Genomic DNA, 27,783 nt, shown 5'->3' on the forward strand with positions numbered 1-27,783 from the left:
GGGGGGACAGTCCATTATAATATATGTGATGGATGATACTCCCTGGCTGCCAGTGCCCTCAGCAGAGGGTTCCATTTGCTCTTGGGGGGGAGGGGCTTATCCCTGTAGCCTTGGAACAGCTGAGGACCGTCATGCTCTTCCTCCGCCTCCGAACTGATCTCCATCTTCTGAACGATCAGCTTCAGCAGGTTGTGCTGCTTCTCAATAACATTAGACATCTCCTTCAGCCTGGAGAATTAATAGATTGTCTATTTTAATAGTCTCAAAAACTGTGTAGTATTGAAGCACTTAATACAAAATTGATAGAATGCACTTTAAATACTGATAGATTTTTAAATACTGATAAACCAAATACTGATACACAATATAATGTTAATACTTGTGCATTGCTCTGCTGTTGTATTTGAATAAGGTCAAACAAACCACTGGTGTGAACTAAGTCCTCACCTGTACTTCTGTTTACTGATTTCCTGTTCCATAGGTGTAAACCGATGGGAAGTGGAGTTGAGACGGGTTCTCTCATGCCCCATACCCAGCATTGCAAAGAACATTTCTCTCTGTTAAAGGAGATTCAGACTATTCATTATGACTATGTTGTTTACCAAACACCTATACCAAACACTAACAGTGTCCTATGGTGGGCTTGGACAACCTCCATGTCTCTCCATAAGTATTTACATGCAGAGTATTAGTTGATTAAACAATCCTTTAAACTAACTGATTCACAATTTTTATAGGTCAATAGATACACTGAAGAAAGTCCTGTATTAAACGCCTTCAAGAGGATCTCAAAATATTTGTTCTGTTCTTCAGTTTGAAAGCCCTTCAATTTTACACAAACATTCAAAGGGCAGTTATTAACATATTCTTTTAAATACGACCACTTGTAGAAAGGACACACCTTTCTGCTGCAGGCTCTGTTAGGGTACTCAGTGAGAGAGTCCTGGTCAACCCTCTTCATTAACCAGTACGGCATCTTCTCCTCTAGACTAGTGTGAAGCTCAATCTGTGGAATAATGGTTTATAATACATGCATAGTTTATTTTATCCTGGCAGTCAAACACTAGTAAAGAGTTTGAAAATTCTTTATGAGTTTGAAAAAGCATGACAAAGAAGTCAAAACACACCTGCATTCCCATTTGCTTCAGCACAGCATTCTCCTGTACCTTTGCTATGTCACCAACAGCCAAGCCAATCTATGTCACACAAAATGTAGTCATGTAGATGCAATGAAGCATCCTTAGTTGATAATGGGAGTATAGGTAAATGGCTTCATGTAGGATTTTAGGACTTACCATTAGGTTCATGAGGAGAATGGGCACAGCGAAGGTGAACATAACAAAAATGGCGTAGGTCAAAGAAGGGAATGGCAGAATCCCTTCCAGAAATGGCTTCAGGATATTTTCTTGGTAGTTGAATTCTCCAACCATCATGACAAATGCTTGCATAATTGCTAGCAGTAAACTAGATCTACTGTCAAAAAAGTTCTGGGAACAAAGATGCATAAAGTCATATACAGTGAGCTCCAAAAGTATTGGGACAGTGACACATTATTTTGTTGTTGTTTTGGCTCTGTACTCCAGCATTTGAAATGATGCAATGACTATGAGGTTAAAGGGCAGACTGTCAGCTTTAATTTGAGGGTATGTTCATCCATATCGGGTGAACCGTTTGGAAACATTTTGTACATAGTCCTCCCATTTTAGGGGACCAAAAGTATTGGGACAAATTCACTAATATGTGTATTAAAGTAGTCAACAGTTTAGTATGTGGTCCCATATTCCTAGCAAGCAATGATTATATCTAGTTTGTGACTCTACAAATTAGTTGGATGCATTTGCTGTTTGTTTTGGTTACGATTCAGATTATTTTGTGCACAATAGAAATGAATGGTAAGTAATGTGTTGTGTCATTTTGGAGTCACTGTTTCTAAACACTTCTACATTAATGTGGATGCTGCCATGATTACGGATAATCCTGAATAAATCGTGAATTATGATGAGTGAGAAAGTTACAGATGCACAAATATCATACCCCCACAAAAAATGCTTACCTCCCCTGTTATTGTAATGGTGAGAGGTTAGCATGTCTTGGGGTATGATATTTGTGCATCTGTAACTTTCTCACTCATTATTCACGATTCATTCAGGATTATCCGTAATCATGGTAGCATCCACATCAATGTAGAAGTGTTTAGAACCATATTATATTATTGTTTACAATAAAAGAGACTCCAAAATGACACAATACATTATTTACCACTCATTTCTATTGAGCACAAAATAATCTGAAACACGACCAAAACAAACAGCAAATGCATCCAACAAATTTGTAGCAGTCATTGCGTGCTATCATGCATCCAACATATACTTAACATTTGACTACTTTAATACACACAAGTGAATTTGTCCCAATTATTTTTGTCCCCTAAAATGGGGGGACTACAGTATGTACAAAAAGTGCTGTAATTTCTAAACGGTTCACCGATATGGATGAAAATACCCTCAAATTAAAGCTGACAGTCTGCACTTTAACCATTTCAAATCCATAGTGCTGGAGTACAAAGCCAGAAGAACAACAAATGTGTCACTCTCCCAATACTTTTGGAGCTCACTGTAATTGTAGAAATGCATTATACAAATACAGGTACAAGTTATCGCCCATTTTAAACAGATGTTCACAGACAAAACACTCAGCTACATACATTACACAAAACAATACAATACAATGTTCTTCACAAAGAGATAAAACATTGTTATATCTCTATGGTCCTGTAAACATACCTGTTCTAGCATCAGGGCATAGAACGCCAAAGCAAACGCCAGCAGCAAGAAGAAGAACAGTACAATGATGCTTAAAAGAGTTTTTGCAATCTCTAAAAACATCACCACGTAGATCCCAACACATTCAAACCTGTGGACCAAGAGCGATTTTATTTGTTAAAATTGCTTTTGTTGATCAAAAAATACATTTGATCAATTTATATAAATGTTTCTTCAAAGATGGATCTCAATAAACCTACACTATTTTATGGCAAAAAAAAACTTTGTCTCCATACCGTTGGAAATAGAGAAGAAAGTTGATCCAGGATAGAAGAACTGCCACTACCCCAGCCTCCCAATGCCATGTGTCCTTGAAGTCCATCAGTAACGGGATCACAAACAACAGAGAAGTGACGGAAGCACCCCAGTCCAATGCATTGGTCACATCACGGAAGTACTTTGAACCCTTGAATAGAAACACATCAAATTAACGTCTATTTCAATATTGTAATGAATTCGGGCGGTAGCCCCGACTGGGACTCGAACCTGGGTTCAGGGGCTGTCAAACCAACACCTTAAACGTTACACCAAGTGATCCAAACTCCTTGACAAGGTTGCTAGGTGTTGGGTTAACTTCGCTACAATATAATTTAAATGATCAAATCACACTACCAGATAAATCACATACCATGGATTGAGGCTACAGTATTTAGAACAGCTTTAGATTTCCATGATTACCTGATGAACTATCTGCACCAGCTCCTTGCCAACTGTGTACATATTCATGGCAAGAATCAGGAACATGCAGGTGGTGATAAAATAGCATTGCTGTGAAGATGGAGGAGTTGTTATTGAACTAGGTTTCTGAGACAAACAAATACACTAGAAAATAAGTCTAATGTCTTGCTGTGGATGTAATCGGATCTCATACGGCACCTTGTCAAGGGAGGTGGTCACCATGCTTACTGATGGTGATGTAGTATTGGTGACATTGGTGTTGAGGATGGGCTTCAGAGTATGAATGACGTGTGTCAGAGGCCCCAGACCAAGTGAGTAGATGGCCAGATTGAGCAGATGCACTTTGATACCATAGGCGTTCCTAAATAGATAAAAGAAACCATTTGGTGAATATTCGCAGGTGATTGTGCACTAATGTATTTTGTATATACTGTAGCTTGGCATGACTTTTAATCTGATGTTGTCAATATTTAGTGTTGGAGACAGTAGTATGATGTTGTCAATATTTACAGTGTTGGAGACAGTAGTATGATGATAACGTTCATGCATAATATGCAGTCTAGCAGTGTCACTCACCATTTCATTTCTAGATACTTCTTGCAGACAGGATGGGTCAGAAGCTCTATGCGATTAAATTGCACCATGGACTAGTAAACAAATAACAAAATAAACACTTTGACAACATGTCAGATAATTATGTTTTCCTTTCCTCTATCCAACAATGTTGTATTGTGGGAATGACAAATACAGTACAAGTCAAAAGTATGGACACACCTACTCATTCAAGTGTTTGTCTTTATTTTGTACTATTTTCTACATTGTAGAATAATAGTGAAGACATCAAAACTATGAAATAACACATATGGAATCATGTAGTAACCAAAAAAGTGTTAAACAAATCTAAATATATTTTATATTTGAGATTCTTCAAAATAGCCACCCTTTGCCTTGATGACAGCTTTGCACACTCTTGGCATTCTCTCAACCAGCTTCATGAGGAATGGTTTTCCAACAGTCTTGAAGGAGTTCCCACATATGCTGAGCACTTGTTGGCTGCTTTTCCTTCACTCTGCGGTCCAACTCATCCCAAACCATCTCAATTGGGTTGAGGTTGGGTGAATGTGGAGGCCAGGTCATCTGATGCAGCACTCCATCACTCTCCTTCTTGGTCAAATAGCCCTTACACAGCCTGAAGGTGTGTTTTGGGTCATTGTCCTGTTAAAAAACAAATGATAGTCCCACTAAGCGCAAACCAGATGGGATGGCGTATCGCTGCAGAATGCCTTGAATTCTAAATAAATCACAGACAGTGTCACCAGCAAAGCACCCCCATACCATCACACCTCCTCCTCCATGCTTCACGGTGGGAAACACACATGCGGAGATCATCCGTTCACCTACTCTGCGTCTCACAAAGACACGGCGGATGGAACCAAAAATCTCAAATTTGGACTCATCAGACCAAAGGACAGATTTCCACCAGTCTAATGTCCATTGCTCGTGTTTCTTGGCCCAAGCAAGTCTCTTCTTATTATTTGTGTCCTTTAGTGGTGGTTTCTTTGCAGCAAAACGACCATGAAGGCCTGATTCACGCAGTCTCCACTGAACAGTTGATGTTGAGATGTGTCTGTTACTTGAACTCTGTGAAGCATTTATCTGGGCTGCAATCTGAGGTACAGTTAACTCTAATGAACTTATCCTCTGCAGCAGAGGTAACTGGGTCTTCCTTTCCTGTGGCAGTCCTCATGAGAGCCAGTTTCATCATAGCGCTTGATTGTTTTTGAGACTGCACTTGAAGAAACGTTCAAAGTTCTTGAAATGTTCCGTATTGACTGACCTTCATGTCTTAAAGTAATGTTGGACTGTCGTTTCTCTTTGCTTATTTGAGCTGTTCTTGCCATAATATGGACTTGGTCTTTTACCAAATAGGGCTATCTTCTGTATACCACCCTTACCTTGTCACAACACAACTGATTGGCTCAAACACATTAAGAAGGAAATAAATTCCACAAATTAACATTTAACAAGGCACACCTGTTAATTGAAATGCATTCCAGGTGACTACCTCATGAAGCTGGTTGAGAGAATGCCAAGAGAGTGCAAAACTGTCATCAAGGCAAAGGGTGACTATTTGAAGAATCTCAAATATGAATATATTTTTGATTTGTTTAACACTTGTTTGGTTACTACATGATTCCATATGTGTTATTTCATGGTTTTGATGTCTTCACTATTATTCTACAATGTAGAAAATAGTAAAAATAAAGAAAAACCGTTGAATGAGTAGGTGTGTCCAAACTTTTGACTGGTACTGTACATACAGTGCCTTCAGAAAGTATTCAGACCCCTTGACTTTTTTCACATTTTGTTACGTTACAGCTTTATTCTAAAATTGATTAAATCGTTTTTTTCCCTTATCAATCTACACACAATACCCCATAATGACAAAGCAAAAACAGGTTTTTTAAAATGTTTGCTAATTTATTAAAACATTTACATAAGTATTCAGACCCATTACTCAGTACATTGTTGAAGCACCTTTGGCAGTGATTACAGCATCGAGTCTTCTTGGGTATGACGCTACAAGCTTGGCACACCTGTATTTGGGGAGTTTCTCCCATTCTTCTCTGCAGATCCTCTCAAGCTCTGTCAGGTTGGATGGGGAGCATTGCTGCACAGCTATTTTCAGGTCTCTCCACAGAGATGTTCGATTGGGTTCAAGTCCGGGCTCTGGCTGGGCCACTCAAGGACATTCAGAGACTTGTCCCGAAGCCACTCCTGCGTTGTCTTGGCTGTATGCTTAGGGTCATTGTCCTGTTGGAAGGTAAACCTTCGCCCCAGTCTGAGGTCCTGAGCGCTCTGGAGCAGGTTTTCATCAAGGATCTCTCTATACTTTGCTCCATTCATCTTTCCCTCGATCCTGACTAGTCTCCCAGTCCCTGCCACTGAAAAACATCCCCACAGCATGATGCTGCCACCACCATGCATCACTGTAGGGATGGAGCCTGGTTTCCTCTAGACGTGGTGCTTGGCATTCAGGCCAAAGAGTTCAATCTTGGTTTCATCAGACCAGAGAATCTTGTTTCTCATGGTCTGAGAGTCTTTAAGGTGCCTTTTGGCAAACTCCAAGCGGGCTGTCATGTGCCTTTTACTGAGGAGTGGTTTCCGTCTGGCCACTCTACCATAAAGGCCTGATTGGTGGAGTGCTGCAGAGATGGTTGTACTTCTGGAAAGTTCTCCCATCCCCACAGAGGAACTCTAGAGCTCTGTCAGAGTGATCATCAGGTTCTTGGTCACCTCCCTGACCAAGGCCCTTCTCCCCAGATTGCTCAGTTTGGCCAGGCGGCCAGCTCTAGGAAGAGTCTTGGTGGTTCCAAACTTCTTCCATTTAAGAATGATGGAGGCAACTGTGTTCTTGGGGACCTTCAAATGCTGCTGACATTTTTTAGTACCCTTCCCCAGATCTGTGCCTCGACACAATCCTGTCTCGGAGCTCTACGGACAATTCCTTCGACCTCATGGCTTGGTTTTTGCTCTGACATGCACTGTCAACTGTGGGACCTTATATAGCCAGGTGTGTGCCTTTCCAAATAATGTCCAATCAATTGAATTTACCACAGATGGACTCCAATCAAGTTGTAGAAACATCTCAAGGATGATCAATGTAAACAGGATGCAGCTGAGCTCAATTTCAAGTCTCATAGGGTCTGAATACTTATGTAAATAAGGTATTTCAGTTTTTTATTTTTAAAACATTTGCAAACATTTCTAAAAAACATTTTTTTGCTTTGTCATTATGGGGTATTTTGTGTAAAAATATTTAATCAATTTTAGAATAAGGCTGTAACGTAACAAAATGTGGAAAAAGTCAAGGGGTCTGAATACTTTCCGAACGCACTGTATATGACTTGTTCCTGATATTGCACTGTTTTGCTTTAAAATGTTAGTTGTTGAAACTTCATGGCCCTTAACTCTGGAGCAAAATACCATGTTTGAAAACAGTGAAGTTCAGTCTACAGTATTGTAGTGGGTACTAACGTTCAGAGCAGTGAGAGGCTGAAAGTAGTAGCTTTTGTCCGTTTTTGCAAGCTTAATGATATGCATGGGAGCTTGTAGCCATTTGAAAGTGTACTCGATCTGTTGATTAAAAAAAATAAAAAATACATTATTTTACATTACAACACATACCCTAACTGGAATGTTTTTAGGGGAATTTGATTAAGCAATAATGAACCTGAGTTTTAAGAAGGTAATACCACATACAGAATAGAGAGAACAGACTTACAGAGTAGTTGTAACTATTTACGTCATCATCTGACTCATTCACACAAGCGTCCAAAAGATGCTGTGGAAAAACATTGCACGATAAATGTACTTCTCACATGCTGACTGGGAAATGGGAGAGTTTTGTATCCATTTCCTTTATGACAGTTTCCTTTATGCATAGTTTCTTGGATAAAACTAACTTTGAATGACTCTGGCAGGAACTCTATCATGTCCATGACAACACATCGCTTAGTTGACTTCACTTCGAACAATAGCATAGCCTCAGCACATCTGAAACAAACAGGTTATATTTTACATGTCAACATGACATTGTCATGCAATCCAACTGAATACCAATAATCAAACACATCATTGTACTGTCAAAGCATCATAACAGCACATACTGTACATAGTTAATAGATTAAGTATCCACTGTATCTTAGAACAGTGGCCCAACCTCTCATTGTGGATGACAGCGATGGCAACGTCTTTCCTGCCGTTGAGAACAGCTTCATGGAGGAAGGAGGCATCACTCTTGTTGAGCATCATCTGGGCCCCTCTGCCCAGGAGCAGTGTCACTGCAGCCGCATGACCCTCCCTGGCAGCCAGATGTAACGCTGTGTTCTGGACCAAAAGTAAAACATAGCACTTTGAAATTAGAACAGAGGATTGTATATAACCGCAACAATAACCTTTAGATTGACTTTTTCAGAAAGAGGAATGATATCTATTTGTGGAAGACTTCCTCTGAATTTCAACATAGACATCTTACTCCCTCAAGCAAAACAGAAAGGAAACATACAGTGGGGGGAAAAAGTATTTAGTCAGCCACCAATTGTGCAAGTTCTCCCACTTAAAAAGATGAGAGAGGCCTGTAATTTTCATCATAGGTACACGTCAACTATGACAGACAAAATGAGATTTTTTTTCTCCAGAAAATCACATTGTAGGATTTTTAATGAATTTATTTGCAAATTATGGTGGAAAATAAATATTTGGTCAATAACAAAAGTTTCTCAATACTTTGTTATATACCCAATGACACAAGTCAAACGTTTTCTGTAAGTCTTCACAAGGTTTTCACACACTGTTGCTGGTATTTTGGCCCATTCCTCCATGCAGATCTCCTCTAGAGCAGTGATGTTTTGGGGCTGTCGCTGGGCAACACAGACTTTCAACTCCCTCCAAAGATTTTCTATGGGGTTGAGATCTGGAGACTGGCTAGGCCACTCCAGAACCTTGAAATGCTTCTTACGAAGCCACTCCTTCGTTGCCCGGGCGGTGTGTTTGGGATCATTGTCATGCTGAAAGACCCAGCCACGTTTCATCTTCAATGCCCTTGCTGATGGAAGGAGGTTTTCACTCAAAATCTCACGATACATGGCCCCATTCATTCTTTCCTTTACACGGATCAGTCGTCCTGGTCCCTTTGCAAAAAAAACAGCCCCAAAGCATGATGTTTCCACCCCCATGCTTCACAGTAGGTATGGTGTTCTTTGGATGCAACTCAGCATTCTTTGTCCTCCAAACACGACGAGTTGAGTTTTTACCAAAAAGTTCTATTTTGGTTTCATCTGACCATATGACATTCTCCCAATCCTCTTCTGGATCATCCAAATGCACTCTAGCAAACTTCAGACGGGCCTGGTCATGTACTGGCTTAAGCAGGGGGACACGTCTGACACTGCAGGATTTGAGTCCCTGGCGGCGTAGTGTGTTACTGATGGTAGGCTTTGTTACTTTGGTCCCAGCTCTCTGCAGGTCATTCACTAGGTCCCCCCGTGTGGTTCTGGGATTTTTGCTCACCGTTCTTGTGATCATTTTGACCCCATGGGGTGAGATCTTGCGTGGAGCCCCAGATCGAGGGAGATTATCAGTGGTCTTGTATGTCTTCCATTTCCTAATAGTTGCTCCCACAGTTGATTTCTTCAAACCAAGCTGCTTACCTAATGCAGATTCAGTCTTCCCAGCCTGGTGCAGATCTACAATTTTGTTTCTGGTGTCCTTTGACAGCTCTTTGGTCTTGGCCATAGTGGAGTTTGGAGTGTGACTGTTTGAGGTTGTGGACAGGTGTCTTTTATACTGATAACAAGTTCAAACAGGTGCCATTAATACAGGTAACGAGTGGAGGACAGAGGAGCCTCTTAAAGAAGAAGTTACAGGTCTGTGAGAGCCAAAAATCTTGCTTGTTTGTAGGTGACCAAATACTTATTTTCCACCATAGTTTGCAAATAAATTCATTAAAAATCCTACAATGTGATTTTCTGGAATTTCTTTCCTCATTTTGTCTTTCATAGTTGACGTGTACCTATGATGAAAATTACAGGCCTCTCTCGTCTTTTTAAGTGGGAGAACTTGCACAATTGGTGGCTGACTAAATACATTTTTTCCCCACTGTATAAGATGAACACACCTCAGGGTAAGTGAAGGAAATGTGGAAAAAGAGAGGAACCAAACCCTTTCGTCATCTGTTTTGTCCAGCAGTTTGATATTTGATGCCAGGAGTATGATCATGGTCTGGGTGTAGCCTTCTGCTGCAGCGTGATGTAGACAGGTCCAACCTTTATAATCACTGCAATGGCATACTGTAAACATTCATTACTACTGCAGCTGATTCAAAATGGAAAATGTAGTAAAAAGACAGACCTTGGTTTCCACTGGTTTGGGCAATAATGGTTCACCTCACTCGGATTAGCGTTGAGTGTGAGTGCGTGTGTGCGTAGCAGGTCTGAAGTACTGTACCTGTGGAACAGAGCTCCTTTTCGCAGCAGCAGCTCTACCACTTTAATATGGCCGCCGCGGGATGCCAGGTGGAGGGGAGTCATCCCCCTCTCATCTCCCTCGTTCAGCAGCCTGGTGCTGGTCATGCTCTCCAGGAGTCTGTGGCAGGTGTTTATCCTCCCATACCTGGAATAGAAAAGATTGATCATTAAAAAGTAAGTTATCAAATACAAATAATGCTAAACTGAAAACCAGCCAAAATAGAAAACAGTGAAAATCATTCATGTTGTTGGAGTATATTGAGTCTATTGACAACTCAATTAGTCAATAATGTAGAAATGTATTCAGAAGTAACTAACTCGGCTGCGAAATGCAGTGCAGATTTCTTCTGCTTAGACTTCTGGTCCAGTGAGACATTGAGTCCGAGCATGTTCGTCACTGACTCTGGGATTCCCAGTCTGCAGGCGTAGTGCAGGGGAGTACAACCCTCATTGTCCTCTGCACCCAGGAGCTCTCTCACATTGCTGCACTGTGTGGCAAGAGACAATATGATAAGTTTGGGATCTCATGAGTCAAACTAAGCGTTTACTGCCAACTTGATTAAAAATGATTGTACATGTCAACCCTACTGAGACAGTCACAAGAAGATATATGGTTTTAATATTGAACCTTGTTTAATACAAAGGCTAACAATATGATTCTGGGATCCTTCTCCGTGTGTTGGATTTGCTTCAAGTTCTCTACACTAGGTGGCAGTAATGCACTACGTGTTCTTACAAGATCCCCCACTAGTGCTCATTACAACATACTGTATGAGCTCATTGCAATATTTAGAACTTATGACTTTGCATTGAACATTTTAACATGGATCTCAGGGTCATTTTGGAAGCTTCATCATTGCTATTGAAACTTCTAGCAGGTACGTTCATCATATAATATTACCTGTAAGACTTCTGGAGGAAGGTTTTTCAGACCTTTAGGCTGCAAGATGGCAAGGTGAAGGAAATTGCAGTCATATTGGTCTTTTATTTTCAAATTAGCGCCTAAAATAGGAGAGGATGAACATGATTACGACAAACCATACACTAGTGTAAACTAAATGTGACATTCGCCTCTCTTTGAGAATCGTACCATGTGTAAGAAGAAGCCCCACTGTTTTCCATGCACTACAGCTTGTTGCCAGAAGCAGTGGGGTATGACCCTTACAGTCAATGGAGTTAATGTCTGCGCCCTGTCAAAGAATAAATATTAATATGATAAGATCGTGAAACACTGGAAAAATATTCATACTTTTCTCATGGTTCTTTTCATGTTTTGTGTTTACCTTTGAAATGAGGTATTCAGCCAATTCAACATGGTCAAATATTGTTGCCCTGTTGGTGAAAAACATGATAAAAGAGTAAGAGAGTAGGATATAATTTTTACCTAAAAGTATTTTCCAATGAAAAATGTCTACTACTTATGCAGTGGGGTTTGGCTAGCTCCATCTGTGATATTGATGACATCACAGACTCTATCATATGCTGATAGCATGAGTTTGACCGCCTCGGTTGCTCCCTGGGTACAGGCAAAGTGGAGGGCTGTGGAGTTGTCACACTGTAAAGAGAAGCACAAAGACATGACAGAGATTACAATGACTCAGACCAGCTTGAAATTATGTCAGGATATTACAGACACCGGTCGGTTCCCCTTGATTAGATTTAGAGTGGATTTGGTCATCTTCCAATGTCTCGTGGGAGTAACATGAACTGTCAATGTACCCATTATGGGTGGATGCTTATGGATGCATAATAACCTATTGTTACTTACTGTAACACATTGTAAGAACCTCAGTTCTAAGAACCTTTCAAATGAATGCCTGTAATGGTAACTGTGATATTTACATTGTTTTATATTGGAAGAAAAGTATAATTAAGGTTCATAATTGGTCTTTCTTATTACTCAGAAGCCTTAGAAATATATGTGTTTTTGTCTATGGTTCTGAGAAAGAACCAAAGTTATTTTTGTGTTAGATATATGTATATGATATTTGTAGGTGCAGTTTGAATGATTATTTACATATCCACAGAAAAAGCTTCTTAACTTCATCATCACCAGCTGACATACCTGTTGTTGGTCGATTTTTGCTCCATGTTCTATGCAGAGTTTGATCACCTCCAGGTTGCCTCCATGGACGGCCAGATGAAGAGGAGTGCTGAATGATTTGTCCACGTAGTTGATGTGCGTTTCAGTTGAGCAACCCATCTCCTCACCTTCAGCAGAGAACATTAGTGAGTAAGAATTATCTGATTAACATTGTTTGAGTACCAAAATGTGTATTTGATTATTATAATAGGAAAGCAAATGTTTCTTATTTACATTTCTGAAGAACCACCAGCATTGATTTTTTAGCACCTGCAAATGCTGCTGCGTGAATGGGATAATGCCCCAGCTTGTTCTGTTGACATAGTCTGGCTCTGTATTTAAACTGAGAACAGTACGTGAAATTTGAGCAGTTACATTACAAAAACCTCATAGGACATCAATAATGAACGATGAATCACACACATATCCTTGTTCAAACATACAAGAACACACAATTTGACAATTATACAGTGGCCATATATTTAATATTCACACACAAGTAGACGAAGAGCTTCATGGTTATCAACCGAGCAGGCCAACATTACAGGTGTGTTCCCCTGGTCTCCCTCCAGGTTGGCATCCGTGTTGCTGTGAGACAGTAACAGCTGTGGAAAAACCCAATTACTTATAATATAAATCATACTGTATGATATCATATCTTATTATATCATATAATATCATATCATCATATAATATCGTAGTATATCATATCACATAATATATGTTATTAGACTGAATGAATAATAGTACATGGAGGTGCACTAGCTAGAAGTGTAGAAGTGTTATAGAGGTGTATTAGAACATGGTTTCCCAAACTCGGTCCTGGGGCCCCCCCTGGGTGCACGTTCTGTGAGAGAGAGACGAGAGACCGCAACCAACCAAGCTGACTCACGCTATAGCAGACTAATAGCTGCCATAGCTAGGTTATTTATCATCCAATATGATTAAGTAGTGCCTGTCTTGACTGCATCAAACTGGGAGAACCTTGTTAAGCTAGCTAGATAGCTAGGCTAATTGAGGCTGCTTGTGCTTTCTTGTCCTACAGTTACAAATAACAACAACTACATTCATAATATTAAGTAGCAGCCTACCTGTTGGCTCTTGGTCGTTGTAGCCTATCCTTCTCCTTTAACTTTTAATTCTGTCATTTTAATTACATTTTCCATGATATCTCCTCACTTTTGCCACACACTGAGGCTCTATGACTATTGCCATTTTGATGACTTATGATTGGCCATGCGCACCACTTGAGCTACACGCGACCAGCTACATGCACCACGCGCCACTCTCTCTCTCTCTTTACAGCAGTTGGGTTCGGATCTGTACGGGTCCTTCCGGAACGTCAGTTAAAATGACACATATCCGAGATAGGTGGCACCACAGGCCCCAGAGTGGTGTGGCGGAAACAAAATTCTGGGGCCCGTAGTTTTTCCTGATCTGGTAACCTAACCAGGTAAAACTCTAGACCTTATATGGTATGACTGATTAATCTGTTGTAAAAGGTTTAAATGGGCAGAGTTTTTCTTATCAGGTCACATCATTAAAAAAAATTCCTAGCCTTGATGAAAACCCTGTCAAACTGCAGTAACCTTGTACTTGTTCATATGAATTATTTGTTAAAGACTAGGGGGGTTTCCTATAGGCCTACACTAGCTTTAGCGGAGTTGCCAACAACCATATGTTACATTTCTTTCTGCTGAAAACCGGATGTGGGAACTCCGCTCAAGCGTTTCTCTTAAGCCTGCTACGTTAGGTTACCTATATCCTACACAGACACAGAGAAACATGGCCGCGGGAAGATGTTTTGGGTTGGGAGTATTGTCGATGGGGGGAGTAATAAAGGCCTTGTTAACACATTTTGTGGATATTTTTTTTCCAAAATGTATTTGGGGGTGCTGCAGCACCCTCAGCACCCCTACTGTGGCTATGCATAGAAAGCAACATGATTGGACAATAAATCTCACAGGGCTGAGCTTGCTTTATGCAGGTTTGCATTATGTAGTCCTGCCCTATGCAACTGTAGGCCTAATTAAACATTAACTCACAGTTTATGTCAGCTATTGTGTTTATTGATTAATTCCAGTTAATCATTTTGGATTGAAAAAGTATAGGTAGCCTAGTCATCCCAAGTTTGAATATAAACCAAATTTGATCCCATTCACATTTTCTCACAAACAAATGGGCTATAAATATACAACCTTTGTTTCCCTGGCCAGCCCAGAGGAACAGGGCGCATAGTTGGCTAGACTATACAGCTGCTGTTGTTAGTAGCCTACAGTTGATCAGACTGAAAAATAGTTTCGTTTCCATGGAATACAATATGTCAGATCGCTAATGTTGATGTGTATAGGCTGCTACATTTATATAATAGTTTTTGCTTGTGTCTGTCAGTAGTGATGTGTTGCTAAACACCTGAGGAAAGTGGAGAGCGCGCGCCTTGAGCTTTGTGCGTTGTGCCCGGCCCGACCTGAGATGTCTGTGAATCTGATCGCTCAAGAAGACACACAGACCCAACAGCAGCACTCCGATGTGAAGGACAGAGAAATTGTGTGTTATTTGACAAATCATGAGGCAAATTTATTTATTTTTTAACTGCACTTTGCCCCTCTTTTTAACGCTATTTTATTCAACTAAATCAAAAGTGGGGTGGAGCTGCCACAACGGATTGAAAAGTGCTGTGGCAAGTGCAGCCTCATCACACGTTTTCTGATCGCCCTGGTGACAATCATAGCAGATCCGACCCAAAAACCGTGACATTATTTAGAATTCTGGAAACGGACCCACTCAGGGGCTACAGGTGGATCAGTGAAGACCTCGAGTTGCAACAGAATACCATCGTGCATACCATTTGTATGTCTCTACATCCAGTATGAAGTTAGAGGTAGTTTCACGAGCCAATGCTCGCTAGCGTTAGCACAATGACTGGAAGTCTACAGGAACAGTTAGCATGCTAGCTGTTCCTGTTCATCAGACTCTGGGGAAGTGGATAAATAGCTTATTTGCCAAATCTCAAAACTAATATGGAGGAAATTACAGTCATTGGAGCTAATTACAGTTTTTTTCTGTATAGAAAATTATTGTGGTATTTTTTTCGGGATGGATGAAATGTTTCAGTGTCAACTTAAACAACCAAAACCGGATAGAAAGCATGCAGGAAAGGTATTGGAACTATATTTTAAAATAATACCATCTTTGAGAATGAACAATAAAATAAAAGCTAGACAGTCAGGGAAAATAGAAAATTCAAGTAAATGGACATTCAGGGCACATGCCCATTGATATTATTAAAATGTTTGAGCAGAGGAACAGCATTAGCCATGGCAAAATGCATAGAATTGCAGGAAATTAGCTTAGAAACTGCAAAATTCTCTCAGCTCAATGGAAAAATGTGTAGAATTGCAGAATATTTGCTTTACAACAGCAACATTTTCACTACACGCCAAGACACCTTTCTAGCTAATAGACTATGTTAGAGTGTACACTTCCTCTTCCAATGAACTGTGGGGAGGTCTATATAATGAAACTGTCCACCAAATCTATTCATTTTCAAATGTTGATTACTTCTACTTGCTATTATCATTCACCTGATGATAAGACAAGACGTAAAACATTTTTTTGTTAACATATGATGGGGCGGGGGTCCTTGGGCAAGAAAAGTTTGAAAACCCCTGTACTAGAGTAGAGATTAATGGGGGGTCAGGTAGGGGACGGACCTCGACGAGAGCGTTGTGCCCGAGGCTGACAGCCAGGTGCAGGGGAGACATGAGGCGGAGGTTGAGGATGTTCGGGTCTGCCCCCAGGTCCAGCAGGCAAGCACAGCTCTCTCTCTGGGTCCTCTGCACAGCCCAGTGCAATGGAGTGTTACCCTCCTCATCACTGGCATTCAGTTCTTCACAAAGGTCACAGATAGATATTTGTTTTCTCAATACATTTAAATACATGCATCAATACCATATGATTGATAAAACAAAATAAATACGATTTTGGCGACAATATAAAATGACAAACAATAATGATGTTTAAAGGAAGATATTCCCTATGACCTGTGGTACCACTGCATACAGTAAATAAATACGTCTTACCATCTGGACCAGTCAACTGCACAATGAGCTGTATGGTGCTGATATGCCCGTGTGAGGTTGCGTAATGCAGAGGGCTGGCATTGGCTTGGTCACGGACCCCCAGCAGGGCTGAGTGCTTTCCCAACACTGCCGAGTCACCTTGCAGAGCCCACTAATATCATAGTGTGGAAAGACCATATCAGTCCTGTATTATGATCTGGTTTACAGTAACACATCTGTTCAAAATACTATTGTACATACTGGATTCTGTTACTGTTCAATTGACAGTTAAGTAAAACATCTGAACTAAAACCAGAGAAAATATTGCCAAAGACTCCAGCCACCCAAGCCATAGACTGTTCAGTCTGCTACCGTCCGGCAAACGGTATCGGAGCATCAGCTCTCGGACCAACAGGCTCCGAGACAACTTCTACCCCCAAGAAATAAGACTGCTAAATAGCCAGACTGCTAAATAGTCAATTAATGGTACTCATACTATTTGCACTGACCCTATGCATACCTCACTAGACTATATACAGTATACACACCATATACACACTCACACACACTACATTGACACTCCCACACAAAACCCTCCCACATTCACAACACTACATTGACACTCCCACACAAAACCCTCACACATTCACATACACTACATAGGCGCACACACACACATAACACACACACGCATATCGACAAAACACAAACACACATTCATACACATTACACACACACCCATACACACTTTTACACTCATCATTTGCTGCTGCTACTCAGTTCTTTATTTTACTCTTATTATTATCTATTCTGATGCCCAGTCACTTTAACCTGCCTTCATGTACATATCTACCTCAAATACCTCGTACCTCTGCACATTGATCTGGTACTGGTACTCACTGTATATACAGTGCCTTCAGAATGTATTCACACTCCTTGACTTTTTCCACATTTTGTTGTGTTACAGTCTGAATTTAATATGGATTAAATTGAGATTTTTTTTTATCACTGGCCTACACACAATACCCATAATGTCAAAGTGGAATTATGTTTTTAATTTTTAAACATGAAAAGCTGAAATGTCTTGAGTCACTAAGTATTTGTTATGGCAAGCCTAAATAAGTTCATGATTTTTTTTGCCAAACATGCATCCTGTTTGCAACAAGGCACTAAAGTAATACTGCAAAGAATGTGTCAAAGCAATTACAACTTTTTGCCCTGAATACAGTGTTATGTTTGGTACAAATCCAATACAACACATTACTGAGTACCACTCTCCATATTTTCAAGCATAGTTGTGGCTGCATCATGTTATGAGTATGCTGGTAATTGTGAAGGACTGGGGAGTTTTTCAGGATTAAAAGAAACGGGATGGAGCTAAGCATAGGCAAAATCCTAGAGGAAAACCTGGTTCAGTCTGCTTTCCACCAGACACTGGGAGATGAATTCACCTTTCAGCAGGAAAATAACTTAAATGGCCAAATCTACACTGGAGTTGCTTACCAAGAAGACAGTGACTGTTCCTGAGTTGCCAAGTTACAGTAAAAAAAAAAAAGAATTTAAAAAAAGAAGGGCAATCAGGGCACATGCCCATCGATTTTATTATAATGTTTGAGCAGAGGAACACAGCATTATCGATGGCAAAATGCATAGAATTTCAGGAAATTAGCTTGAAAACTGCAAAATTCACTCAGCTCAATGGAAAAATGTGTAGAATTGCTGAAAATGTGCTTTACAACAGCAACATTTTCTCTACGACGCAAGATATCTTTCTAGCTAATACACTTTTTAAAAAATGAATTCACCTTTCAGCAGGACAATAACCTAAAACACAAGGCCAAATCTACACTAGAGTCGCTTACCAAGAAGACAGTGACTGTTCCTGAGTGGCCGAGTGGCAGTTTTGACTTAAATCGAATAGAAAATCTATGGCAAGACCTGAAAATGGTTGTATAGCAATGATCAACAACCAATTTGACAGAGCTTGAAGAATTGTGAAAAGAATAATGGGCAAATCTTGCACAATCCCGGTGTCTTAGAGAATTACCCAGAAAGACTCACAACTGTAATCGCTGCCAAAGGTGCTTCTACAAAGTATTGACTCAAGGGTGTGAATACTTATGTAAATGAGATATTTCTGTATTTCATTTTCAATACATTTGCAAAAAATTCTAAAAACATGTTTTCATTGTCATTATGGGGTATTGTGTATAGATGGATGAGAAATAACATATATTTAATCCATTTTGAATTCAGGCTGTAACACAACAATTGGGGAATAAGTTAAAGGGTATGAATACTTTCTGAAGGCACTGTAGCTCCATTTTTGTGTATTTTATTTTATTTGTCTTGTGTTACAATTTTTAAGCAAGAATTTCACAGTAAACTCTATACCAGTTGTATTCGGTGCATGTGATTTGATTTAGAGCAATATATTTTTTACTAATCACAAAAACATATTAAAATAGTTTAGCATATTTGCAGATGATGGCTCTCATACTCAACTAATAATGAGTAAAGTTGAAAAATAAAAAACTCTACATGAAAGAGGAATTGAACATCTGCAAGATCTGTTTTCCACATGACTTACCTCAAATATTTTGCCAGAAATCTCTGTAGCATCATCTCCATGAATCATAGACTGGTAGGTCTTGTCCTGCATCAGGTCGGTCTTTGAGGAGCTCATCAGGCTTTTCTGTTCATGTAGACATTTCCACAAGGACTTGAACGTTTCATGTGGTTTGGTTTGTGACCGAATGTGTAGATTTGTAGTATGTTCTACAATAGGTAAGAGCAGAGAAGTTACATTTCAACATACATTAATATCTACAGTAAACAGCTGTCAATGTATAAGCACTAAGTGTACATAAAAAACATACAGTATTGAAAACAAACACATCCAGCAGGCTGCATAACCGGCTGTAAAATATTAAAACATGTCAACCAATGAGTCCAAGCAGTAAGATGTAATATATGATCTTACCTTTATGTTCTCTGGGTGTGAGATGAGCTTTCTAGTGTCTGCTGCTATTAGAGGGGTGGGGTTTATATAGAGACATTTGCCAAACAAATCAAATTACATTGCCTCTTGGTTGGTCAGACTTTGGACTGACAGTGGAGAGGCTTATTATCCTAATGTAAATGCATCTGGTCCATTGTCACAGACTAGACAAGTTAATTGGACAAACAGTCCTTCCTGAAAAACAACATTAGCTGAAAATGAGGGGTAACTTTGTGGTTTAGAGTAAACCTATGAGATTCACAATCTCATTACAGCACTATGGTACTATGATTTTCCAGTAGTAAACTAAAATCAATAATTCTCTCTTTGTTCCGAATTATGTAATGACCACAATGGAATGGACCTATTCACTTATGTTTCATATGTAACATATAGCTGAGGATCTTTTCCAATCCTTATAAAACATTCTAGTACCATAAACAATTATTAAAACCAGGAAATTACCTTATTTCTATCATGGCTTATATTCAATTTACATGCATTGTGTTAACTTTGCCAATTCAACTCTGTGAACGTAGTTGTTCCAAAACATTACATTTAGTATAAAATACCCCATTCACAATGCTTACTCTTACTCAGTCCGCTGTAAAAAAAAAAAAAAGAATACACCTCCTGTATGCACAAATCTTTCGGCATTTATTGACTTAAGCTTCAGCTTGTTAAGCTCTTTTATTATATTATTTCATAAGCGGGCTTTCATAAGGCATTCAGGTTTTCTGCTGATAACAATGCTCTGTGGGAGCCTGGGCAATGAACCATATATATGTTCATGAATATTTTCAATAAAGATAGGGACCTCCATTATTGAGTCCAATCACAGTCAATATTTGTTTGGTTAGCATTACAGAGGGGCAAACATGGTGTTATATTTCATAATGCTCCCTTGCCATCATCTGATAAACATCTGGTTTATTGTTGTATTTTGAATTAAAGTACAGAGCGTTCAGAAAGTATTCATACCCCTTTACTTATTCCACATTTCGTTGTGCTACAGCCTGAAATAAAAATGAATTAGATTGATTTTTTATCTCACCCATCTACACACAATACCCCATAATGACAAAGTGAAAACACGTTTTTAGATTTTTTTGCAAATGTATTGAAAATGAAATGCAGAAAAATATTATTTACGTAAGTATTCACACCCCTGAGTCAATAATTTGTAGAAGCACCTTTGGCAGCGATTACAGCTGTGAGACTTTTTGGCTAAGTCTCTATGAGCTTTAAACACCTGGATTGTACAATATTTGCCCATTATTCTTTTAAAAATTCTTCAAGCTCTGTCAAGTTGATTGCTGATCATTGCTAGACACCCATTTTCAAGTCTTGCCATAGATTTTCAAGCCAATTTCAGTCAAAACTGTAACTAGGCCATTCAGGAACATTCAATGTCATCTTGGTAAGCAACTCCAGTGGTTTAGGTTATTGTCCTGCTAAAAGGTGAAATCGTCTCCCAGTGTCTGTTTGAAAGCAGACTGAACCAGGTTTTCCTCTAGGGTTTTGCCTGTGCTTATAGCTGTATTCCGTTTCTTTTTATCCTAAAGAATTCCCTAGTCCTTGCTGATGACAAGCATACCCATAACATCATGCAGCCATCACCATGCTTGAAAATATGAAGTGTGGTACTCAGTGATGTGTTGTGTTGGATTTGCCCCAAAAATAAGGCTTTGTATTCAGGAATAAAAAGTTAATTTCTTTGCCAATTTTTTTGCAGTATAACTTAAATGTCTTAATGCAAACAGGCTGCATGTTTTGGAATATTTGTATTCTGTACAGGCTTCCTTCTTTTCACTCTGTAATTTAGGTTAGTATTGTGGAGTAACTACAATGTTGTTCATCCATCCTCAGCTTTCTCATATTACAACCATTAAACTCTGTAACTGTTTTAAAATCACCATTGGCCTCATAGTGAAATCCCTGAGCAGTATCCTTCCTCTCCAGCAACTGAGTTAGGAAGGACGCCTGTATCTTTGAAGTGACTGGGTGTCACCATCCAACGTGTAATTAATAACTTCACCATGCTCAAAGGGAAATTCAGTGTCTGTTTTTTTTATTTTTACAATCGGTGCCCTTCTTTGCGAGGCATTGAAAAACCTCCCTGGTCTTCGTGGTTGAATCTGTGCTGGAAATTCACTACTCGATTGAGGGACCTTACAGATAATTGTACTTATGTGGTACAAAGATGGGGTAGTCATTCAAAAATCATGTTAACCACTATTATCGAACATGGAATGAGTCCATACAACTTATTATGCAATTTTTGTTAAGCACATTTTTACTCCTGCACTTATTTAGACTTGCCATAACAAAGGGGTTGGATACTTATTGACTTATTTCAGCTTTTACATTTTTATTAATTTCAAAAATTGTCTCCAAAAAAATTCCACTTTGACATTATGGGGTATTGTGTGTAGACAAAATCTCAATGTAATATATTTTTTTACTAAGTCTGTAACACAACAAAATGTGAAAAAAGTAAAGCGGTGTGAATACATTCTGAAGTCACTGTATGTTACTATGTTTGATTGATTGCCAATTCGGAAAGTATTCAGACCCCTTGACTTTTTCCACATTTTGTTACGTTACAGCCTTATTCTAAAATGGATGAAATAAAAAACTGTTCCTCATCAATCTACAAACAATACTGACAAAGTGAAAACAAACAATAATGACAAAGCGAAAACAGGTTTTAGAAATTTTAGCAAATCTATAAGAAATAAAAAGCAAAATACCTTATTTACATAAGTATTTAGACCCTTTGCTATGAGACTTCGAAATTGAGCTCAGGTGCATCCTGTTCCCATTGAACATCCTTGAGATGTTTCTACAACTTGATTGGAGTCCACCTGTGGTAAATTCAATTGATTGGACATGATTTGGAAAGGCACACACCTGTCTATATAAGGTCCCACAGTTGACAGTGCATGTCAGAGCAAAAACCAAGCCATGAGGTCGAAGGAATTGTCCGTAGAGCTCCGAGACAGGATTGTGTCGAGGCACAGATCTGGGGAATGGTAGTGAAAATGTCTGCAGCATTGAAGGTCCACAAGAACACAGTGGCCTCCATCATTCTTAAATGGAAGAAGTTTGGAACCACCAATACTCTTCTTAGAGCTGGCCGCCCGGCCAAACTGAGCAATCGGGGGAGAAGGGCCTTGGTCAGGGAGGTGACCAAGAACCAGATGATCACTCTGACAGAGCTCTAGAGTTCCTCTGTGGAGATGGGAGAACCTTCCAGAAGGACAACCATCTCTGCAGCACTCCACCAATCAGGCCTTTATGGTAGAGTGGCCAGACGGAAGCCACTCCTCAGTAAAAGGCACATGACAGCCCGCTTGGAGTTTGCCAAAAGGCACCTAAAGGACTCTCAGACCATGATAAACAAGATTCTCTGGTCTGACGAAACCAAGATTGAACTCTTTGGCTTGAATGCCAAGCGTCACGTCTGGAGGATTTCTGGCACCATCCCTACAGTGGAGCATGGTGGTGGCAGCATCATGCTGTGGGGATGTTTTCCATCCAACCTGACAGAGCTTGAGAGGATCTGCAGAGAATAATGGGAGAAACTGCCCAAATACATGTGTGCCAAGCTTGTAGCGTCATACCCAAGAACACTCGAGGCTGTAAGGTGCTTCAACAAGTACTGAGTAAAGGGTCTGAATACTTATTTAAATGTGATTTTTCCTGTTTTTATTTGTAATACATTTGCTACAATTTCTAAAAATCAGTTTTACCTTTGTCCTTATGGGGTATTGTGTGTAGATTGATGAGGGAAAAAAACAATGTAATACATTTTAGAATAAGGCTGTAACGTAACAAAAGTTGGGAAAATTCAAGGGGTCTGAATACTTTCCGAATGCACTGTAGTTGAGCTAGAAATGTCCCAACACATATAGAGTTATTAGTCATAACTGTCATGAAATATTGCTTTTAAATTTATGAAATAATAATTATATACGTATTTAATGAAATAATAATGTAAGGGCCTATTTAATTGAGTGGAATTTTCTACTGTCATTTCATATTTTACTGGTGCAATGCAAGAGTCAATGCTGTTTCAATGGATAACTCTGACTGATTTCTTTAGTAGTAATTTAAGTAGTCCACTGGATTGAATGTCAAACTTTGTCAATGCAAAATAATGTTCTTACGGAAAACAGTATTATCTTATACTGTATGCTTATGTGGAACATCTTTTATACTATGAATAAGCAACCTACCCCCTCTTGTGGTCACCTTTGATACAGCTATTTATTTTACCCATGATGAAGTCATAGATATCCACATCCCTGGCAAACAGGATCTTCTTAGAAAGCCACATACAGTCAATGGCAACCCGTCATTCAGGGTAGGTGCCCCACCAGTTTTGAGCCCCACCTGCTTAGCAACAAAAAAAGTAATATATATATGCATTTCTTTGTGTGCCTGTTTTGCATGTTATTTTGGCATTAATACGTGTCACATATCAGTTTGCAAACAATGTAAAACAATTAATAAAAATTGAGTTAATAAAGCCGCATACAAACATTTTCTTTTTTGCTTTCTTGAGTAAGGCCGCTCCAAAATGCAGGTGTTTCAGCCTAGCTCAGTGCTTTCTGTGGTGGTGGGGCAGCCAGCGGAAAATACGGAGCATAGGGGTTGGTAATGTTCTCACAGGGAGGGCTCGAAAATTCAAGCCCCTTGGGTGCTGCCATAGAGTTGCATTAGAAGTGCCCATCCAAGAAGGCTCAGGGTCATTGGCCACAGATAAAATGACATCAAATCACGTTATAGCTACAGTAACTTTGATTGGACTGATCATGTCAACATCATACTTTCAAAATCTTAGCTAGCAAACTAGCAGTCATCATCATGAATCAAGTTGACAATCTACTGGCAAATCCTTTTCAATCCTTGTCATATGAAGAGAAATTATGAAGAGAAATTATAGATAAACGTATCGGTGCTCATCGGCCATTGGACATAAACATTACACAACAAGTTGGAAATCGCAAATTCAACAATGAGGGGTTTGGAAGGCATCAGTGGCTAACTGCAAGCATGACAAAGCAATCCCTAGCCTGCTATTCAGTGGAGTGAATGTGTGGTCCAAGTCTTGGTTTAAGGGTCTCTTTTCCAAGCCTAAAAGGAGAAACATTCAACATTGGCCATGCTGTCAATCCAGCATGACTTCTGCCACTTTCAAGACAACTGGGAACTCTGAAAAAAACTAGCTCCGACTGGGAAAATATATTTGAACGGTCATCCAACTCGGAATTCCTAGTCAGGAACTCAGGCCTCTTTCTAGAGCTCCGACCTGAAGATCACTAACATCATGATTCTACCTTGTTTTTTTCAGAGTTCCCATTTGTGTTGAAAACACCATACATCCAGAGAATGCCAGACTTTGATGACAAAGTCTGATGAAAAAATTGCCCACGAAGGACCACCGCGCCACCTTCCTGTTCAAGTGAGCACAGCACAACAAGGTGGATCCAAAAATGTATTGTATGCTGCTGCATAAATGATGTAATATGCCAGGGAGATATGTATACTGTAGCTAAGAAAGTAATACTAAGTGTATGTTGTGTAGTAAGCTGTTAGTAGCCCATGTGCCTCACCCTAATAATTTGGTCCGTTTTCCCCTCATAATTTAGCTTACTGTTCTGACTTGGTGGTGCACATGTAGCCTATAGCCTGTTATAGAGAAATGTCATCATCGAATATTGTAAGAGCTTTCATTGCCACATTGGAACTCTGAGTGATCCAGTTTGTCCTGAAACAAAGCGTAGTAGATACAGCTCCTACAGCACTGGAACCGTTCATTTACTTCTCCAGACAAAGAGGGATCCATTGGAAAACTCATCTGGGACTAACTTCGTTAGCTTGATGGCTAACATTAGCAGCTTAGCTAGGTTAGCTGCTCTTTCAAGCAGACTTTAACCAGTCAGTTAAGTGGGATTCCGGGACAAGAAATAACGGTCCTAGCTTAAAAGCTAACCACGTTGCGGCTTCCCTAAGCCAAATGACACAGCACCCATGAAACAACAGTTCCCTTTCAGTCAGTCAACTTCGGTACAACATACTATGGGGAGTCGCATTCTCGCGACTTCGGTTGAAGGATCGACAATCATGCCTGACAAGGCCAATGAAATCCGCGCCTCGCTGGAAGCCCCGCCTTTCACAGGTGATAAGCGTGAGGCTCGGATTCATTCCTTCAATTATTCCGCGCTTCACCTCGGTGTAAACAGGAACGATTCATGCTACTAAAATAAACAATTAGAAAACGAGACTGTCTTACGTTGCGCCAACTAAACTGTTCCATAGTGGTAGAGCGTGCTCACCCCCTGGACGTTGTGTGCTGAAGTTTGTACTTCCACCTCTGGCCTGCTGGCCCCCCTACCTCTGCGGAAGCACAGTTCCCGCTCAGCCCAGTCAAAACTGTTCGCTGCTCTGGCACCCCAATGGTGGAACTTGCTCCCTCACGACGCCAGGACAGCGGAGTCACTCACCACCTTCCGGAGACACTTGAAACCCCACCTCTTTAAGGAATACCTTGGATAGGATAAAGTAATCCTTCTACCCCCCCCAAAAAAAATATATATATATACAGTGGGGGAAAAAAGTATTTAGTCAGTCACCAATTGTGCAAGTTCTCCCACTTAAAAAGATGAGAGAGGCCTGTAATTTTCATCATAGGTACACGTCAACTATGACAGACAAAATGAGAAAAAAAATTCCAGAAAATCACATTGTAGGAGTTTTAATGAATTGATTTGCAAATTATGGTGGAAAATAAGTATTTGGTCAACAACAAAAGTTTCTCAATACTTTGTTATATACCCTTTGTTGTCAATGACACAGGTCAAACGTTTTCTGTAAGTCTTCACAAGGTTTTCACACACTGTTGCTGGTATTTTGGCCCATTCCTCCATGCAGATCTCCTCTAGAGCAGTGATGTTTTGGGGCTGTCGCTGGGCAACACGGACTTTCAACTCCCTCCAAAGATTTTCTATGGGGTTGAGATCTGGAGACTGGCTAGGCCACTCCAGGACCTTGAAATGCTTCTTACGAAGCCACTCCTTCGTTGCCCGGGCGGTGTGTTTGGGATCATTGTCATGCTGAAAGACCCAGCCACGTTTCATCTTCAATGCCCTTGCTGATGGAAGGAGGTTTTCACTCAAAATCTCACGATACATGGCCCCATTCATTCTTTCCTTTACAAGGATCAGTCGTCCTGGTCCCGTTGCAGAAAAACAGCCCCAAAGCATGATGTTTCCACCCCCATGCTTCACAGTAGGTATGGTGTTCTTTGGATGCAACTCAGCATTCTTTGTCCTCCAAACACGACGAGTTGAGTTTTTACCAAAAAGTTCTATTTTGGTTTCATCTGACCATATGAGATTCTCCCAATCCTCTTCTGGATCATCCAAATGCACTCTAGCAAACTTCAGATGGGCCTGGACATGTACTGGCTTAAGCAGGGGGACACGTCTAGCACTGCAGGATTTGAGTCCCTGGCGGCGTAGTGTGTTACTGATGGTAGGCTTTGTTACTTTGGTCCCAGCTCTCTGCAGGTCATTCACTAGGTCCCCCCGTGTGGTTCTGGGATTTTTGCTCACCGTTCTTGTGATCATTTTGACCCCACGGGGTGAGATCTTGCGTGGAGCCCCAGATCGAGGGAGATTATCAGTGGTCTTGTATGTCTTCCATTTCCTAATAATTGCTCCCACAGTTGATTTCTTCAAACCAAGCTGCTTATCTATTGCAGATTCAGTCTTCCCAGCCTGGTGCAGGTCTACAATTTTGTTTCTGGTGTCCTTTGACAGCTCTTTGGTCTTGGCCATAGTGGAGTTTGGAGTGTGACTGTTTGAGGTTGTGGACAGGTGTCTTTTATACTGATAACAAGTTCAAACAGGTGCCATTAATACAGGTAACGAGTGGAGGACAGAGGAGCCTCTTAAAGAAGAAGTTACAGGTCTGTGAGAGCCAGAAATCTTGCTTGTTTGTAGGTGACCAAATACTTATTTTCCACCATAATTTGCAAATAAATTCATAAAAAATCCTACAATGTGATTTTCTGGATTTTTTTTCCTCAATTTGTCTGTCA

The 27,783-nt window shown here is 40.1% G+C and overlaps 1 protein-coding gene across 1 annotated transcript; it reads right to left on the reverse strand.

Annotated features, from left to right (window-relative positions):
• Positions 1 to 5: 5 nt before the first annotated feature.
• trpa1a (transient receptor potential cation channel, subfamily A, member 1a) lies at positions 6 to 19,676 on the reverse strand. Its single transcript, XM_041842137.1, has 28 exons — positions 19,656 to 19,676; positions 19,263 to 19,450; positions 16,694 to 16,844; positions 16,325 to 16,500; positions 13,109 to 13,216; positions 12,846 to 12,954; positions 12,594 to 12,739; positions 11,947 to 12,083; positions 11,812 to 11,860; positions 11,619 to 11,718; positions 11,430 to 11,530; positions 10,847 to 11,016; positions 10,509 to 10,673; positions 10,224 to 10,338; positions 8,224 to 8,390; positions 7,967 to 8,057; positions 7,786 to 7,845; positions 7,539 to 7,637; positions 4,077 to 4,147; positions 3,699 to 3,861; positions 3,501 to 3,590; positions 3,059 to 3,228; positions 2,784 to 2,913; positions 1,296 to 1,487; positions 1,128 to 1,196; positions 902 to 1,006; positions 448 to 557; positions 6 to 228 (listed from the first exon to the last, which is right to left on the reverse strand). Exons 2-28 carry the CDS (start codon positions 19,356 to 19,358, stop codon positions 15 to 17), a joined length of 3,354 nt encoding a protein of 1,117 aa, XP_041698071.1. The 5' UTR covers positions 19,359 to 19,450; positions 19,656 to 19,676; the 3' UTR covers positions 6 to 14.
• Positions 19,677 to 27,783: the final 8,107 nt, after the last annotated feature.

The sequence above is a fragment of the Coregonus clupeaformis genome, chromosome 21 (assembly GCF_020615455.1).
Source record: "Coregonus clupeaformis isolate EN_2021a chromosome 21, ASM2061545v1, whole genome shotgun sequence".
Lineage (NCBI taxonomy): Eukaryota > Metazoa > Chordata > Actinopteri > Salmoniformes > Salmonidae > Coregonus > Coregonus clupeaformis.